Here is a 14168-nt window from a genome sequence, read left to right on the forward strand (position 1 = left end):
TTATTCCATTTGGTATAATTTTTTCATGGCACTCTCTGCTGTGCTGTCCATTTCATTGTGCTTACAATATTTATAAACAAGAGCTGAAATTTCATTTAACAGGCACTCGGTTCATCTTTTTTGTGTGACTGTGCAGCTTCTTATTTGTTAATCAGATCTTCTGCTTTTATTATATTTACCTTTTTCCCCTATTGTTAACTTTTTTTAAAATTAACCTATTCCTCTCTAATTCAATTTGCTCTGATGTTTGCTGCTGTATACATTTCATTCCTCCTTCTGTCTTTAATCTTACCTGCCAGTGCATGGGTACAGAGATAAATGTTTTTACTCAGTCAGATCCCAAATCTTCAGCTAAGGGAAGAGTCCATAATCAAGGTACTGTATTATCTGTCCTGCTGTGTCACTCTTTTTAACCATCTTCATATGAAAGCGTATGTGTTACAAGCGACCTTTTCCACCTTTGTTTGTCAAATTAGATTATTTATTCTCATCCACATTCTGAATTTCCTCTGTGATTCCATTTTTTTTAAATTAACTCTTGCCATAATATCTAAGAAAGCGTATAGGTTATAATAGATTCATCCACGTTAAGCAGAAATATACAAAACTTTTTCTTGAGAACTGGTCTCCTGACCCTAATAGACGTTTATAAAGAGAGAAGCAGATGTGATGTTATGGTAAATTCTAGTCACCTAGAAACACGGCTTTTTAACACTTGGCAAAAGAAGTTAAAGCTTCTCAAAAAGCCTTTCCAAACCTAGAGAACGTGCTTTAGGGGCGCAGGGGCAGTGTTCTGTGCCCCTGGGGCCCCGTCACCAGCCTGAACACCGTAGTCTGTGGGCGTTTATAAGAAACCCTGTTATTTTGAAGGTGCTACAGGGCTAGTCAAATTTGGGACTTAGTATATGCCTTTGTGTTTGGGTATTTAATATTCGATAGTCTCACTTGAATATAGAAATCCTTGACTTCTCTAATTAATATCATTAAAGTCAGCTCATGAGATTTTTCCAGTAGCTTAGCTTTACCTTTTCCCTTAGAAGGCATCTGCTTCTGACTTTAACTTTTAAATAAGGCCTCCCAAGATTCAATGAAGTGCACATTACTAAATTTATTAATTTCTCACCATTTTTCCTGGATCCTGGGGGGGAAAGATGACAGTGTAATCTTTAATGGCTTAAAACTACAGCATTCTGGCATGATACACAAATACTCTAAATCCAGCCTCAGATTTTAATGAGTTTAGTAAAGTTCTAATTTATATCTTAATCTGGATTTCTTGTTGAATTGGCTGGCTAAAGTAGAAGAATGTTCCTTAGAAATTTACTCCATGTCCTCCTCCCTAGGCTTTATCATTGCCTCCTGCCCACACTTTTTCATTCCTGGTGTCAGTACCTTCTCTCTGTGTATGACCTCAGTATTTACTTACTTATAGGTTTTAGGTCCCTCCAAGCCAAGTGATTTTTGGAATGTTATATTGAATAATGCTTATGTGATATAAAAGTAAATGATAGATGACCAGTGTGATCCATGATTAATAAGATGAATTAACTTGATTATTACCTCTCAAACTATACCTACAGAGCATGCATCTTTTTCCCTCTTCAGTGGTATTCTCACTTCAGATTATCTCACGAATTATTTTGACTTTTGTGAAGGTGTTTGGGCAAGTCTTCGCTCTAGCACTCGCCTGATCAGCTCTCCAACATCTTTCATTGACGTTGGTGCCAGGCTGGCAGGCAAGGATCACTCGACCTCCTTCAGTAACAGCACTTATCTGCAAAACCAGCTCTTGAAACGCCAAGCGGCCCTTTATATATTTGGTGAAAAGTCGCAGCTAAGGGTAAGATTTCTTTTTCTCACTTAGAAACTTCACAGCTACATGAAGACAGTTTATAAAACTTATTTCATAAACCAGCTTTCCTAGATTTTTTTTTTTTTTTGGAGCATGGATTCTTAACCTGGAGTTAATAATCTCAAAAAAAAAAAATTAGCTCATGTATGTATGTATATAAAACATATACTTTTAGAGAGGTACATTTGCATATACACATGCATATTTATTAGCATGAAAATAAGTACTTTTAATCATTTAAAAGATCAGTATAAACATGAGGAATATTAGAAAGTGTACCTAAAATAAAATATTATTATTCAGGCTATGTTTTTCCACTGCCTTTAGTTCAGCTTCCATAGGAATCGGTGCCTGTGGCAAAACAGATGGCTTTGTTCTTATAAACCTGATGATAAAGCTACAGGAATGAAGAAGAGTGGAAAAGTGCTTAAGGAGGCAAGGGAAGGCCAAAATAAATTTCATTACTACTGACAGGTGTGTGGGAAATAAAAGTATTTGTTAGTTCAGAAATTCCCTTAAAGTTTAATCCAGTGCCCCAGAGAGCACTGGGCAATCTAGACAGACCTTCAGGTGAACTGTAGAATGAAGGCTGTGAGCAGGACCCCACATGTCTGGTCCTCAAGATGCCAGTGACTGGGTCAGCTCTTCCGTGGCAAGCTGGCTTTGCTGTAGTCACAGTCACCAACCTTTAGGGCAGAGGGAATGAAACTGCTGTGTAATGCTTAGTTTTTCCATATGCACACATCTTCTGATACAGCAGATAATTTTATATCCAGAAAATAGTTGGAACACTTTTCAATAGTAGTCCAGGATTGTCTGCACAGCCTCCTTAGCACCAAACTTTCCATCCTTCAGCACGTCACTCACTCATACGTAATCTGAGTCACTCCCCGGGGTTTGTCTCCTGAATGCTTGCTCCTGCTGATCCCTTTGCCCATCAGTCCTCAGATAAGCTGTGTGATCCCACATGTATGAATAATAAGGACTGACCACTTGGGACCTTCCTCCTTTCCTCCCTCCCTCCCTTCTTTTTCTTTTAATTTTTTTCTTTTTTTTTCAGTGGCCACACCCACTACATAGGGAAGTTCCTGGACCAGGGGTTGAATCCAAGCCACAGCTGCAACCTAAGCCACAGCTGTAGCAACACCAGATCCTTTAACCCACTGTGCCAGGCTAGGGATCAAACCTGTGCCTCTGCAGTGACCCGAGCCACTATGGTTGGATTCTTAGCCCACAGTACTATAGTGGGAACTCCTCTTTTTCTTCATCTCTTTCTTTCATCAATAAAATTTTATAGTTAAAAAGTATGATTCCACCATCTTGCACAGTAGTTATTAGGATTTTTGTATATTCCATTCAGGTTTTGCTTTTTACTAATTCAATTGTGTCTGCAGAACATGGGTGCATATCTATCTGGTGTGTGGCACACCCCACATTCTAGCCAGCACTGTGCTGCCTAGTTGTAGTTTCACACCTTTTTCTCCCAACAAAGTAAACCCTAGTTAGTGAGAGTGACTTATTCTAAATAATCTGGAATTGGCCTTCTTTACCTTTTTAAATTTAAAACTTTAATACCTTATACTCATAATCTAACAGTGTGTTTCAACACTATAGTTATAATTCTTGGTTTATAAGATAGGTATACCTAGTTCAAGTATAGATGGGAAATGAAAAGGAACCCAGTTTTCCTGAAAAATAAACTATATTTTATCCATTATAATTTTGTAAATAAAATTAATAGGAAAGAACTCATGTTCTCATATTAAGTCCTTATATCAAGCTGTAACATGTTTCCATGTTGTATAATAGACTTCATAATTATTTTAATCACCATGTAACTCCATATTGTTGGATGTTTCAGTTTCTTTATCTTCTTTCTATATGTAAAATTTTAGTCACATTTTCAAGCATATAGCCTTTTATTATTTTTTATTGGGATGCAATCCATTAGGTTTTTTTTTTCCCTCTCATTTTAGATTATTTCTTTAGGGTAGATTCCTGAAAGAGAAGTCACTAAGACAAAGAAACTTTTTTTCTTGGTATATATTGGAAATGTTCTTTGAGAAAAAAAAAAAACTTGGGAGTTTTTTCTTTTTATTTTAAAAGTTTAATAGGCCTTTTAAAAATACTCTAAAATGATCAATATAAAACATTAGACAGACCTTATACATAAGTTTCCGGCAGCAATTTTTTAAATTGTGGTAAAATACAAATAACATAAAATTTATCATCTTAATGTGTACAGCTCAGCAGTGCTAACTACATTCACACTATTGAACAACCAATCTCCAAAAAGCAGTTTACTCTTAGAAAAGCAGAAAATCCAGTAGAGTACCTTGGGCAGAATATGAAGAAAGTGAAAAGAATATAAGAAAATTAATTCAATGAGTTCCCGTCGTGGCTCAGTGGTTAACAAATCCAACCAGGAACCATGAGGTTGCGGGTTCGATCCCTGGCCTTACTCAGTGGCTTGAGGATCCGGCGTTGTCATAAGCTGTGGTGTAGGTCGCAGATTCAGCTCAGATCCCTCATTGCTGTGGCTGTAGTGTAGGCCAGCAGCTGTAGCTCTGATTAGACCCCTAGCCTGGGAACCTCCATATGCTGCGGGTGTGGCCCTAAAAAGCAAAAAGAAAAAAAAAAGAAAATTCATGTTTTGGCATAAGAAGTTAGAGAACTTTTAAATCATTTTCAAAAGTAGGCATCTAGATTATCAAAATAAGCTATACCAGTGGGCCATGAGCTTAGCATTCTTTAGTTACAAATGCAAGCTCACATAGAATTCCATATGGATTAAAAATATAAGTGGCACAGTGGGTTAAGAATCCACTGCCATGTGCAGGTTGCTGTGGAGTCACAGGTTCAATCCCTGACCCGGCACAGTGGCTTAAAGGATCTGACATTGCCACAGCTGTGGTGTAGGTCACAGCTGTGGCTCAGATTCAGTCCCTGGCTGGAGAACTTCCATATATCACAGGGGCAGCCATAATATATATATATATGTATACATGTATGTATATGTAGTACTCAAATATAGATTGATACAAGTGTCATATTGAGTGAAAAAATGTTTTCCAAAAGCTAGAAATCCACAGAGCCTTCCATGTTTTACTGTTTTTTTTTTATTATTATTCTTGGCTTTAAAAGAATAACTACAGTATTAGTAGTAGTCTTAGGGCAGTGAGATAGTAATTTTTATTTCCTTCTCAGTATTTACTCTTTTTTTTCATTTTTACAATTACTGTGTTTACTTGCATAAGAAACAAATGTATATCTTTGTAATTTGTAGATCTCTGGAACCTCAACAGTATATTACTTTTTCATTATAATATGCATCTTGGGGAGACTTAGTTTATAGCTTTGCTGTGCATGTGTCATTGTATTGGTTCCTCTTTAAACTGCCAGGTTTATGGCCTTCTAGTTGGCTTATATCTGGTGCTATAAGCTCCATCAGGTTCCAGTCTACTAGTAGTCCTTTCCAGTTCTCAGAACAACAGCAAGCCAAGTCAAACCATTGACCTGACTGAATTACCCACACAAGATTGACTTTCTTGACCCACTGCAGCCCCTGCAGCTCCTTGGCCTCAACTAACTATACAGTATTAAGCATTTCCCTGTTGAAAACACTGTACTTTTACCTATTCTCTTCTTTCACATTTTTTTTTTCAGTCTTTTGTCTTTTTGGGGCCACACCAGTGGCATATGGAGGTCCCTAGGCTAGGAGTCGAATTGGAGCTACAGCTGCTGGCCTACACCACAGCCACCTGTGGCCTACATAGGTTCCAGGCCACATCTGCAGCCTACACCACAGCTCATGGCAACACAAGATCCTTAACCCACTGAGCAAGGCCAGGGATCAAACCTGTATCCTCATGGATACTAGTCGGGTTCGTTAAGTTCTGAGCCACAACAGGAACTCCTCTCTTCTTTCACCTTTTGCCCTTCTTCGTCTGCCTAATTCTGTTATCTTTATTCACAGAACTTCAAGTTAGAATTTGCTTTAAACTGTGAGTTTGTTCCTGTTGAATTTCATGACATCCGACAAGTGAAAGCCAGTTTTAAAAAGCTAATGAGGGCTTGTGTCCCGAGCACCATCCCTACTGACTCAGAAGTGACCTTCCTGAGAGCCCTGGGAGACTCTGAGTGGTTCCCACAGGTAATGTCCGCAGCGGCTTGTTTTGTAACGCAAGGAAAGAGAGGCCCAAACTGGATATAGAGAGCTGATATTTGAGGAAAAAATACTGTGTTCCTCACTATCTGACATTCTCCCTTTAGTGTGTGCCCTTTACAAAGGCCTTTCAGGTCCTAGAAACTGTGAGATATAGGAGAGGGGGGAGTAGAATTCTTCAGCCCTGGGTTTTTCTCTCTCTGTTATTGACATTTGGTCTCCATAGGATGCTAAGGAGAATATTATTTTTAGTTAGACATTCTTTGATATAGAACAGGTTTAATCCACATGTGTTTGTGGGGCTCCTGCTTTGTTGTCGACAGAGTGAGGATCCAGGGATGAGTGTGATTTCTAGGTGACTCCAAGAGCCTTTTACTCTTTCTCACTTTTGTCCCTGCTTGTTCCACATCTCTAGGTTTTAGCATCAAATCAGCCCGTCAAAGGCACAGTACCTTTGGATACACTGAAGCCTAAGGTTTAGGGGAAAATCACAAATACTTCCTTCAGCTAAGTCGAGCTTGAGATGTTTTTAATTGAACTCTGAGAAATTAAGGAGAAATAGGTATGCCAGCACACATAACCCACATTTCTTCCAAACCACAGAAAGAAAGGTATTTATGACATGCATGTTTTAGACACTGACGCAGACATTTGGCCAAGAGCCTCTCTGCAATATAGCCTTCAGCCCTGTCTTTAGGCTCCTATGCTATGTCCATTACTCCTACTCCCCCTGCAGGAGTTCTCAGCCCTTCTATCCTCTGTCCCCATCCACCTCCAAGCCTCCCACCTCTCTTGAGGAGGAAAAAGAGTTGTTTCCTACAGTATACTGAACTAAAGGGCCAAAAAAAAAAAAAAAAAGCCAGGAAATGATGTGAGTACTCAAGGCAATAACTATTCTCAAGAGTCTTAAACTCTAGGAAAACAGTCACATTTACAATTAGCTTGAAATCTGTATCAGGCTATGTTAGTGACTTAAGGTTAAGACAATTAGGATACTTTGGGTACTCATGGAAAGAATTGATCAATACTCCCTTCTGTGCCTAAGCTGTGAGCTCCAGCCTCCACCCACCACCCAGCCTATCCGTTTATGTTTCTGGTATTCTTTGTTCTACTTCAAAGAGGATCCTTATCCCAAGTTAGTGACTAAAAACAGTGAGAAACACTGCCCCACTTGAGATATTGGCAATTTAAGTTAACTCAGAGCAAATGCTAAGCCTGGTAATAGCTGTGTTGTAGGAACAGTGAGTGAGGCGCTTCCCATTCCTGGAAAGGACATGTGCCTTGTTTCTGTGTTTAAAGTAGCCTAGCTCTGTTTAAAATATTGGGGTAGGGGTGTTTTGTTTTAGTTCAGAATTGGAGTCATTCTATGGATTATGTCAAGTGATGCTTAAATTTTTTTTAAACCAAAATGTTAGCCGCCTAATTTTGAAATCAATATGCTCTGCTTACACCTTAATAGTTCAGTAGGGACTTTGAGTCAATTGGCTTGGCTTAGGAAGCTGACCCAAGACATAGCAGTGACAACGCCAGTTCCTTTACCCACTGTGCCACCAGAGAACGCCAACACATTGTTTTATTAAAGCATGTTGTGTTGATACTTGACTTTGACTAAGAACTTTAAGTATATAAAAGTTCCTGTGGTTCTTCTGTCCAAAAGATTTTTCCCTAACTTGTTTGATTTACCTAAAGTTGATAGCATATCTGTCTGTTCTTGGGGCTCAGAAAGTACTTGGTCTAATTGTGGCCTCCTTTCCCATCTCTTAGCTCCACAGGGTATTGCAGCTGGCTGTGGTTGTATCAGAAGTACTTGAGAATGGTTCCTCAGTTTTGGTGTGTCTGGAAGAAGGCTGGGACATCACGGCACAAGTAAATTTTAAAACATATTTTCAGATATTTGATTTTATATTTGTGTTTTCAGTTATTTTAAAATTCTGCAGATGATTCTTTTGTATAATGACTAATATGTTTATGGACAGAGAAAGCCTTGTATCAAACACCTCCTGGTATCCATCAAAAAGCCCTGTGCCATGAGCCTCCAAGCCCTACTTAACCTGGAGGGAGCTCTGGCTCCGGACATCAGGCTCACACCACAGATGCAGCATACAAGCATGATACGGCCTAGAGCATGGACCATCCTTCCCATGTTTTTGTCGGTCCTGTCCCTGGTTCTCTGTGAGCCCCTTCTTTACTCACTCCAGAGTGAAAAGATACAGTGTGAATAAATATTAAAGAATAAAACATTAACCTACATCTGCCACAAAGTAGATTTAGGTTTGAACTGATCCTGTGACCTCATTAATTAATCTAGGAAAAGGTCACAGTCGGCACATTGGCCAAGCAAGGATTAAACTTTTAACACCCTAAAGGAAAATACATAGCCAAAATGAATTTGAATCTGAGTTTTTACTGGAAAGTTTGTAGAATTAATTCACTTAGCTGTCCTGGAGCAATTAGTGAACAATTTTGCCATCCAGGTAACTTGTGAATTAGCTGTCATCAAAAGGAAGTGCTTTGTCTTAGCGCAGGAATTTTTTGAGGCCTGAAAGTAATGAAGTATCTGACCTGCTTGTGCCCTAGGTGACCTCCCTGGTTCAGTTACTCAGTGATCCCTTTTATAGGACACTTGAAGGCTTCCGGATGCTGGTTGAAAAAGAGTGGCTCTCTTTTGGTCATAAATTCAGTCAGCGAAGCAGCTTGACCCTCAGCTGTCAGGGTGGTGGTTTCACTCCAGTCTTCCTACAGTTCTTAGACTGTGTACACCAGGTAAGTAGGGCAAGCCTAAATCAACCTGGTACAAAGGGAGCAGGGGGGAAAGAACTAGCATTTATTGAACGGTGCATTGCTGTGCCAGGCACCTTCATGTCACAACTCTGATGGACTCAGCCATAAGACTTGATAAAATCTCAGCGGTGGATATCTGGAAGTGGGGGGGGGGGGGGGGGTGGAGAGAAATAGTTGGTTTCTGAATCTAGGACAGGTGAGCTGTTGAACTGGCCCCTGAAAGAAGTGGTCAGTCCTCTAAATTAACCATCTCCTAAGAAGAGGAGCAGACTTGGGTTTGTGCTCCAAGAAAGTTTGAGCTAGTGTAAAATAGCAAAAATCTCTAGGTGATGGCAGGGCCTGAAATCCCGCACATGGTCTTGCCAGTTGGGGAGGACCCTAGCTTGTGCCTGAGAAAATAGGATTTAGAGTCTAACCCCTGGAGAAAGAATGAGGGCCCGACCAGGCAAGCCTCTGAAGCGGAGAACAATGGCTCGGTTCTACTGGGTGACATAATCAGGGCTAATCAACAGACCAGACAGAAACCTGGGGATATAATCCAGTAAAACCCACTGGGAATAGGGGGTGGGGAGACGTGAATGCTCTGGGCTCCCTCCTACCTTCATCTCAGATCTTTGTCAGGATTGGGCTTGAGAATTAAATGGTACTGGGCTTGCATGTTGAAGGCCTTGGCACCAGTGGCTAAATTGGCCCAGGAAAAGCAAGGCTGACACTTTTAGCCTTGTTTCATCTGCACCGCAAGAGTGAATGGGTTCTGGCATGTCAAACATATTTGTCAGAACAGTGAACCTCTTTGAAATAGGTTAGCCTCAAGTATCTATTGGAAGTAAAGGTGAAATGTTTTTAGGATCCAGTATTGGAGCTAGTTCTTATGTACGGTTATATTTTGTTCTATTTTTTATTCTATTAATCATTTGATCAGCTTTATCAATTCATTTCAATTTTTTTAAAACTTTAAAGTGTATAATTGTAGTTTCTAATATATTCACAGAGTTGTTCAATTACCATAAACAATTTCAGAGTATCTTATCACCCTGAACACAAACTCTGTACCCATTGGTAGCTTTTCCATTGCCTCTGCCCAGACCCCATCCCCCACATACACACAAACTGGTCATTATGTTTTTCATTGTTCCAATCAGCTTCTTACACAAAAGACCTGTTGAATAATTTCAGTTGATTTGAGCAGCATCTGGAGAAGCTGATCACAAGGTTGAGCTTATACTTTAAACTCTTGCAGCAAATGACACATTTGCTTCCTGTTTGAATATGAGCCTTTTTATTCAGACTTCTTTTACCAAATAGATGAGCGAGAAGTTTGAGGCCCATGGTCTCTGAAACGGAAAGGTTAACTGAGACCAAAGGAGAAAAGCAAGCATCTTTTCTCACTTCTAGATAGGTGAAGCACATGAATTCTTCATGAAAGCGCTTATTATTATCTTGCACATTGCCTTATTTTGCTAACCAAATTCACTAGGCCGTTTCCTGCCTCCATGTCTGTATACCACTGCTACCAGCGATCATTACTAATATTTATTATGTGCGAGGCACTGTTCTCAGCACTATATTTTATTTCATGATTCTAAGTAATCTTTGAACCTTTTCCTGACCCTTCATTTGTACTCCTAATGAACTGTATACAGACTTCTTTGGTAGCATCTGTACACTGGAATATATCAATGTGTTCATGTGTGTTGCCTTCTACTTAGACTGAAAATTCTTGGGAGCAGGTTCTATGTCATATTAGTCTTCATATCCTTAATATCTATTACAGTTATAATTTCAGTCTCTGGAATATAGGGAATTCTCAATAAACATGTATAACATTTAATGCATAAATGAAAAATCGAAGGACCCCCTTGTTCAGCCTGTCAGCACCCTTCCTTGAGACCATCTAGGATATGCTAGGTAGAATTGCTAATAAAATCTTCTGAAAGCTCAGATATGATTCTATTATTCTCCTTTACAAAAATCTTTAAAGCAAACAAAAACCTTCAGTGGCTCCATATTTTTTTTTAAAGAATTACTCTTCCTCATATCCAGTTTGAATATAATGATGTCAAAATTTCACTTGAATTCCCGTCGTGGCTCAGCAGAAACGAATCTGACTAGCATCCAGGAGGACGCAGGTTTGATCCCTGGCCTCGCTCAGTGGGTTAAGGATCGGTGTTGCCGTGAACTGTGGTGTAGGTTGCAGATGCAGCTCGGGTTTGGCATTGCTGTGGCTGTGTTATAGGGTGGCCCCTATAGCTCCAATTCAACCCCTAGCCTGGGAACCTCCATATACTGCAGGTGCAGCCCTAAAAAGACAAAAAAAAAAAAAAATTCACTCGAAATGTTCTCAAAGCTCCTTCGTGAATGCATGTTTTGTTCTCAATAAATACACTCAACCAATTTTTACCCCCGCCGCATTATTTACCACTGTTTATTCAGTTGAATACTAGATGAAGCAATTGACTTTCTTTGCATATCTTTGGTGTATAAAAATGGATATATTTAAATATGAAAATCACAACCCACTGTTCACACTTGAAGAACGTGGAGGATTAGAGACCAAAACAGGGAACATCAGAGTCACATCTCCCATGAAAAGCTGACTCTGAGGCATAAATTCAGTAAGAGGAATAGCAGGAAGGTAGAGTCACCCATGTAGACTTTTTAAAATAAGAATTAAACAGAACCCATATCAACTTTTTAAAAAATAATAACTAAAACAAGAATTGGTCGTTTAACAAACTTTTTTATTGAGCATTTTATTTTTTGTCTTTTGTCCTTTTTAGGGCTGCACTTGTGGCATATGGAGATCCCCAGGCTAGGGGTCTAATCTGAGCTACAGCTGCCAGCCTACGCCACAGCCACCACAACTCGGGATCCAAGCCATGTCTGCTACCTACACCACAGCTCACAGCAACACCGGATCACTGAGTGAGGCCGGGGATCGAACCTGCAACCTCATGGTTCCTAGTCAGATTCGTTTCCACTGCAACACGACGGGAACTCCTTTACTGAGCATTTTAAAATATCATCCATAGACATTTGAAAATATCCATATTTTTGGTTTCACGTGTTTTTATCCAAAAATTAACTTATAATTTTTTTCAGCCAAAATAAAAGTTTATAACTATTTCTTTTTTATATAAAATATTGAGGTAAAATCCTTAAATTTCAAAGGGTGGAGTCCCTCTTATGACTCGGTGGTAATGAACCTGACTAGTAGCCATGAGGATGTGGTTTCGATCCCTGGCCCTGCTCAGTGGGTTAAGGATCTAACCTTGTTGTGAGCTGTGGGGTACACTGTGTCTGTGGCCTAGGCCAGCAGTTGCAGCTCTGATTCAACCCCTAGCCTGGGAATTTCCATATGCCATGGGTGCGGCCCTAAAGAGAGACCAAAAAAAAAAAAATCCAAAGGGTGAAATGAAGTTTAAAATAAGATCAACTGCTGCTTCCACGAATGAGATATTAAGACTCCAAAGACAGCTTCCCCCAAAGGAAAACAATTATAAAACCCAGACATGAGGAAAGGAAACTTTTCAACAAAAGGTATTGGAATAACTGAATATCTGTATAGAAAAGTATGAACACTGACCCTTACGTCATTCATGAAAATTTATCTGAAATGGATCATAGACCAAATAGCTAAAGGAATTCCTTCAAGCTTAAAATAAATGATAAAAGAAGAAATCTTGGCATATCAAGAAGGAAAAAAGAACAACAGAAAGTAAAACATGAATAAATGCAATAGACTTTTCTCCTCTTGAATTTTCTAAATTATGCTTGATGGTTGAAGCCAAAATTACTGCTTCATCAACACTATTTGATGTTCTCAGTATAAGCAGAGGAAATTGTTAAGACAGTCAAATGGGGGAGTGTCAACACTGGTTTTCCATAACAAGATATGTAGTATAATATCTAGAACGAGCACTGATAAAGCTATATAAAGAGATACACTCAAAAACACTATTGTTAAATCAAAATGGAGTTCTAAAAAAATGTTCAAGTAATCCACAGAAGACAGGAAAAAGAAAACAAAGAAAAATAGATCAAACTGAAGACAAAAAACAAAATGACAGACTTCAGCCCTATCAATAATTACATTAAATGGAAATGGTCTAAATATAACATGACCTAACCATATGCTTTTGATAAGAAGCTCAGTTCAAATGTTAAAAAGTAGTGTTATAGAAGTTTTATTTATAATAGCCAAAAGCTGTAGGAAGGAGGGGACAAAATGTCCTAAAATAGGTGAATGGCTAAACAAGCTATGGTGCATCCATACCATGGACTACTACTCAGCAGTGAGAAGGGGTGAACTGCTGATACCATTTGAATGGATCTCAAGAGCATGATGTTGAACAAAAATAAAGCAATCTTAAATGGTCACATACTGTATAATTCCACTTTTATAACATTCTCAAATGATAAGATTATTGAGACAGAGTAAATTATTGTTTGCAAGGGTTTGGAGATAGTGGGAGGACGGGAATGGGTGTGACAATAAAGGGATGTGAAAAACACCAGTTGTCCATCTGGTTATATACATGCAATGGAATACTACTCAGCAAGCAAAAGGAACAGAATATTAATACACATGACAATACGGATGAGCCTTAAAATCATGATCAGTGAAAAAAGTCAGATAAATCTCATCACAAGGAGAAATTTTTTCTTCTTTTTACCTTATCTGAGATGGTGGATATTAACTAACCCTATTTTGGTAGTCATTTCGCAATATATGTAAATCAAACCTTCATGCTGTGAACTTAAACTTCTACAGTGATGTATGCCAATTATTTCTCACTAAAAATGGGGGGAAAAGCTAGGTAAAAAAGACTACAGACCACACACTACATGATTTCGTTTTTAGGAAACCCTACAAAAGGCAAAATGGTAGTGATAGAAAACAGATCAGTGGTTTCCTGGAACCAGTGGTCAGGGGAGGGGATCACTTCTAAAAGGGCATGAGCAAACTCTTTAGGATGAGGAAACTTTTCTGTAAACTGATTGTGGTATTCGTTACACAAATGTATAACCAAATGACCAATGAACAAAACCAATCAGCTTAGATTCTTAAAATAGAGAAATTTTAGTATATATAAATTATACTTGAATGAACCTGAAAAAATGTTTTTAATTAGTAAGTTCAACTTCTCAGTAAATTGGAGTTCTAAAGAAGGAAACAGCAGGAGGTAATATATGCATGACTCGGTCACAGCAGAAATTGACAGAACATTGTAAATCAACCATAATAAAAAACACACACACACACACACAACACTCAAAAATAAAAATAAAAAGGAAACAGCAGATCTCTAGTTTCTCTAGAAAAAAATTTGTCAGTGTGGTGCCCAGAGAGTACTTATATGCTTGGCT

The 14168-nt window shown here is 38.8% G+C and overlaps 1 protein-coding gene across 2 annotated transcripts in view; it reads left to right on the plus strand.

The window, feature by feature from the left end:
* Nucleotides 1–14168, plus strand: part of SBF2 (SET binding factor 2) — a 456096-nt gene that overhangs the window by 413620 nt on the left and 28308 nt on the right. For both annotated transcript variants that reach the window (XM_047776309.1, XM_047776310.1), the window contains 4 exons: nucleotides 1656–1840; nucleotides 5829–6005; nucleotides 7782–7883; nucleotides 8595–8780. In XM_047776309.1, the coding sequence (XP_047632265.1) occupies nucleotides 1656–1840; nucleotides 5829–6005; nucleotides 7782–7883; nucleotides 8595–8780 (650 nt within the window). The remainder of the gene's footprint in view (nucleotides 1–1655; nucleotides 1841–5828; nucleotides 6006–7781; nucleotides 7884–8594; nucleotides 8781–14168) is intronic.

The sequence above is a fragment of the Phacochoerus africanus genome, chromosome 4, assembly GCF_016906955.1.
Source record: "Phacochoerus africanus isolate WHEZ1 chromosome 4, ROS_Pafr_v1, whole genome shotgun sequence".
NCBI lineage: Eukaryota > Metazoa > Chordata > Mammalia > Artiodactyla > Suidae > Phacochoerus > Phacochoerus africanus.